At 33.5% G+C, this 5043-nt stretch overlaps 1 protein-coding gene across 1 annotated transcript; it reads right to left on the minus strand.

Annotated features, from left to right (window-relative positions):
* Positions 1 to 223: 223 nt before the first annotated feature.
* On the minus strand, positions 224 to 3468 carry LOC109798447 (large ribosomal subunit protein uL30w). The gene is given in 8 exon segments (XM_083059355.1): positions 224 to 458; positions 461 to 599; positions 837 to 939; positions 1025 to 1104; positions 2454 to 2511; positions 2616 to 2713; positions 2811 to 2991; positions 3154 to 3468. Coding segments are annotated over 7 exon segments (732 nt in total). The 5' UTR covers position 2991; positions 3154 to 3468; the 3' UTR covers positions 224 to 384.
* Between the last annotated feature and the right edge of the window lie 1575 nt (positions 3469 to 5043).

The following is a 5043-nucleotide window of genomic DNA, read 5'->3' on the forward strand; positions in this document are numbered from 1 at the left end:
AATCTGCATTATATATTTAACTATCAATTAGCAGTGGCCGACCTAACCTGCATAATAGGATCTGGGGGAGCTACTTGATGCATAAATTTTCTCTAGCAAGAGTAAATTTATATATTATAAGATAATCTTTAGAAGAATAGAATCTAATCCTTCGATTGACTACAAAAGAGACACGCCTAATCCCCGATTGCACTCGTAAGCATCAAAATTAAAATCTATCAACTCTCGAAAAACTAAGGATCATTTCCTTGCATTGCAAGCAATGAATTAATATCTCAATAAGCTCAAACATCATTCAAAATAATAAATGCATAAACAAAAGTAATGTCTTGGGTCTTGACCTCTAAATTCAAAATTTATACTAACGATGATATGACAAAAAAACTAATTCATCCTTCTAATAAGCTCATTTATGTAATCTTCCCTATTGCCAGCGTCACCACCTTCAACATAATGATTTTTTTCTTCTTAAGACCACCTAGGGGAGCTTTGAGCTTGAAAGGCCATAGAAAATTGTTTGCCTCCCTGAAGAGAGGTCCAACAGTCATTATCTCATGGATCAGATCTTCGATGCAAATGATCCCATTCTTCCCCAGAGTCTGAAAATGAATAGTGTAAGTGATAAAATTGAGTAATAAAACAAGAGTTAATCATCCATACACTGCCAGTGTAAATTTTTTTACACTGGTAACCAATCATATCTTTTAAATTATTTTATTTTATTTTTATTTCATTAAATAAACAACTGACATAGCACTATTAAAAGATATGATTGGTTGTCGATGTAAAAAAATTTTACATTGACAGTGTATAAGTGTTAACTCATAAAATAAGACCTCCTCAATAATAAAGTTGTCTGTCAAAGCAATTCTCTGCTTGTTAACTTTTCTGAAGCCCCTCTTGTAGATCAATTCTCTTACACTCTTCAAATTAGGGTACCTGAAGTACATATGCAAAATATTAAGAACCCATGGTGCAGGTAATAAAGAACCATGATAATCAAGAATGTTGAAATTTTATATACCCATAGGTAACATATGGCTCAACCCTACGCAGCATATTCACGGTTGCTTTGTTAACTTTGAGATAAACGCCATTAAATATCTGCAGTCAAAATAAATATAACAATAAGGCTATACTGTTATTAAAAACAACAATAAGGCTAAACTCTAATACTGCTTGGACATACAGTATAATCATAACACAACACAAACACCCACACAATTGCAAAGACACAGTGCATAACTATCCACATAAGTAATATCCAACACATTTGAGAATGATTACAAATCCTTCAAAGCTCCAATTGCGGCCAAGTGTTCACACTTCACAAAAGCATAGCTTTTAGTATAACGATAATAGTGCATTCACCCTCACATAATGAGAAGGCTCAAAGAAGGTTTTAGCAAAACTCGGTTCATCTTAAGGAGGATGAAGTAAATATTGAATAGGTAGGGCATTGTTGCAAATAGCTAGCTCAATCAACAGAACCAATCGGTTTTCTTCTAGGTTCGCTTGCAAAGCATGATTAAAACACTTTTAATGATCCTACCAAGACCCAAGCAAAATGAGTTTTATGCTGGGTATAAATTTTAGAAACATTTAAACCAGCAGAACATGTAGATTGTGTTTCTACAAACAAGCATGCCATTTTAAATTACTTTATATTAAACATTCAGTAGAACCAAATCTTTTTAGCATGAACATTACTGATGTTATTGCTATAACTAGGTCAATAAATTGATAAAAATGTTAGTGAACAGCTGAAGCTACCTAATTCAATCTTATTTGACCTTGAGACACTGCACTTCTCACTGCATGTAACAAGAAAATAAGGCAAACAGTAGCTCATCTTTACAAGCTACTCTGGACCAAGAGTAATTTTCAAAATAATCACTTTTCACAACAAAGTTTTTCAACTAAGCCTATGAAAATAGGAATTTGTACGATTCCAAAACAATCAATGATTTTGATCCTAAAATTATTAACTATACAACGGAAAACTCAAAGCCTATGCTATAATCATAAAGCAAAATAATGAAGTTTGCAGCACATTGCACAACACCAAGATTGAGTTAGAAATCGAGCAATATAATTTCCATACCCAGGCACCTAAAAAACTCGTTTAGAAAAAATCATAATTGACTTTCTCAAGCTTCTTGTCAAACTCAAGAAAATAGAATTCAAGGTTTACTGCAATGTAATTTAATCAGCCAAGCTGTAGGGTGTAGGGTTTAATCACATTGCACATCAAACAGACGCAAATATCAAATAGTTCAAATAACAAGAGCAACCACAAAGCCCGGACAATAGCACCTACTTCCTCCTCCAAAAACAGAGTTACTAATCAGTCATCAGCCTCAATTAAGATCAAAAACCAATAGCAACAACTCATTATGCAACTACCAATTAAAAGAAAACCTAAAAAGCCTTAATGTGTATCTGAAAGTTACCTGTCTCAAACGCAGAAGCTGCAAAATCTTCCTTGTTTTCGGGTGCATCGCATTGATACTGACATTACATAAACCCAATTCAATCATAACAATGACAACAATCAAAAGGTAAGGAGAGTAATACAACAATGGCATAATATATAAATATCAATGAATAATTACCCGCGGATCCTGATAATGAACAAGAGCTTGGCTTCGGGATCCACATAGAACCCTCCCTTAAGCTTGGCTTCACGCTTCAACCTAATGAGTTCCTTTTGCTGAACAAGCACACACACACACACACACACACAAAGATAATGTTATATTAAAAACAAAACTCTATCAATGCAACGCTCCCAATTCGAATTTGAATACCTGCTCGTCGTATTCCTTGGCGTACTGTTTGGCTCTGCTAAAAATGAGTTTGCGCGTTTCAAACCTCTTCTTTTGGGCGGCATCAAGTTCCTGTATTTTGGCCAAAGCCCACTCCTCATTCCTCTTTTGCTTCTTCAGCACCGATTCGGGAACCAAAGCTTTCGCTGCCTCTTCGCCCATCCTTCATACAACAACAATCACATTAAATTAACCAAATCACATTAAATCACAAATTCAAGAGATTTCAATAATTTGCAAAAATTATTTTGAAAAAACAAAAAATGAGGTCATAACTCATGATCAGAAATAGAGTGAGGTTATGAGTCATGAAGGAGTGACTGACAAACTTGCAAGAAGGGATGACTGTCGCGTTCTTGTTATCCTTCTTCGCTCTGACTCAAACAATTGTTCCTTTGTCGCCACTGTCGTGAGCCATGAGAATGATGACTGACGAACTTCGTGAGGTTTTGGGAACCTTAGTCATTGTTGCTCGATCTCATGAGGTTCTGCAAACAAAGTGTGTGTAACGAAATTTCACAAGAAGGCGTATCGTCGTCACTTAATCTCATGACTCGTGAGGTTTTGGGAACCCTAGCCATGGGGCAACACTTACAATGACACTTTCTAGTTTCTATTTCTAGTCGTTTGGATTTTGTTTGTCCAGGGAAAAATAGGAAAAACAAATTAAGCAGGTCAGCTTGTCTCAGCCTGCAATGTGGTTCGACGAGTTAGGGGTTAAGTAAGGTGGGCCAGACGAGCTACGATGCTTAGCTCGGCCTATGGGCCATGTTGTTTTTGCCATCCTTAATCCTTATCCATATTCGACTCGCTAAAACTCATGAATAAACAAATTAGTATACAAGTCTAAAAAATATATTTTTTAAAATAAAAAAAAATGTATAAAATTAGAAGAAAAAATCTTTATTTTTTAGTGTGCAAAAATCATTTTATTTTGAAGTTAAAATCCATAACACTAAATTTTCCAAAATTGAGAATGGTCTTAAACACTGAATACTAAATTATTATAATTAAAAATATTATCAATACTTATATAATAGTCTCAAACTTTCAATAATAAAAGCATTAAAATATCTTAAAAATAATTTAAATGGTAAATAAATATCAACTAAGCATAGTTATAATATCATACTAATTTAAAAGTTCAAATACATAATTAAATATTAAAGTCTTAATATTTAAAAAGTTAATCTGTGGAGTTTTGTGGACTAGCCTGCGAGGCCACAAATTAAGTTCTCCAAATTCGTGGACTTTATGAACTAGACTCAAAAATTAAACATAAAATTATAGGTTTGAAAAAGATGGATTCATTATCCACGAAGTTCACAAATTTACGGATTGGCTTACAAACTTGGGACCATCTACCCACCCCTACTCAAAATTTTGTTACTTGTAACTATTAAGACCTCAAAAAATGACACTCCTATCCCACATTAACAACCTTTTTAACACCTAAGGAGGCACCTAAATCCCTTAAGTTGAGCAACCTCAAATCATCCCTCCACCATATCATCGACTCAACCTTCTTTTGATTATGCTTTTTAAAAGAAAGGTAAGAAACAAGTCAAGTACGTACAAATTATTGATGTTGAAAGTGACAAGATTAAAACTAATTAATGAGATTAAGTCTAAAGTCAACTTTGAAGACGAGGAGGAAGAAAAGTCTAGAGAGAGTTAAGATCAACAAGTTAATGATCATTGTTTGCTTGATTTTTCTTTTGATATTTTTATGATTAATGCCTTGTCTACATCACAAAATCCTATGAATGAGATGTGTATCGATGTTTCCTGCCAAACTCTTAGTTATAGTTGTATTTCAATATCTAGTATGCATGATTCTTCCCTCAATTTCACGCCTCAAAAGAACTCACCAAGTTGTATAAATTACTAAAGATGTCGACGATGTGAAAAAGAAAATGGTCGAGTCGAGGAAGACAAAAAAAGAACTTGTTTACATTTAATCATAGGAGTTTATGATGAGCTGAATTGCTTGGCATGAGCTTAATGTGGTGCTCTTGATGAATTTGTTACTGTTCATAAAAAAAATATGTAAAAACAAATTCAATTGATGAAAACATGATAGAACAATCACTAATAGATAACATTGAAAATATTGTTAGTCCTAATTTATATCAAGAATAAGAAGAAAAATATTAAATGAAAATAGTTTATTAGAAATAAATATTGAGCAAATATTGCATAAGTGAAGTTCTTG

This window comes from Cajanus cajan, chromosome 1, assembly GCF_000230855.2.
Source record: "Cajanus cajan strain Asha chromosome 1, NIPB_CcT2T_4, whole genome shotgun sequence".
NCBI lineage: Eukaryota > Viridiplantae > Streptophyta > Magnoliopsida > Fabales > Fabaceae > Cajanus > Cajanus cajan.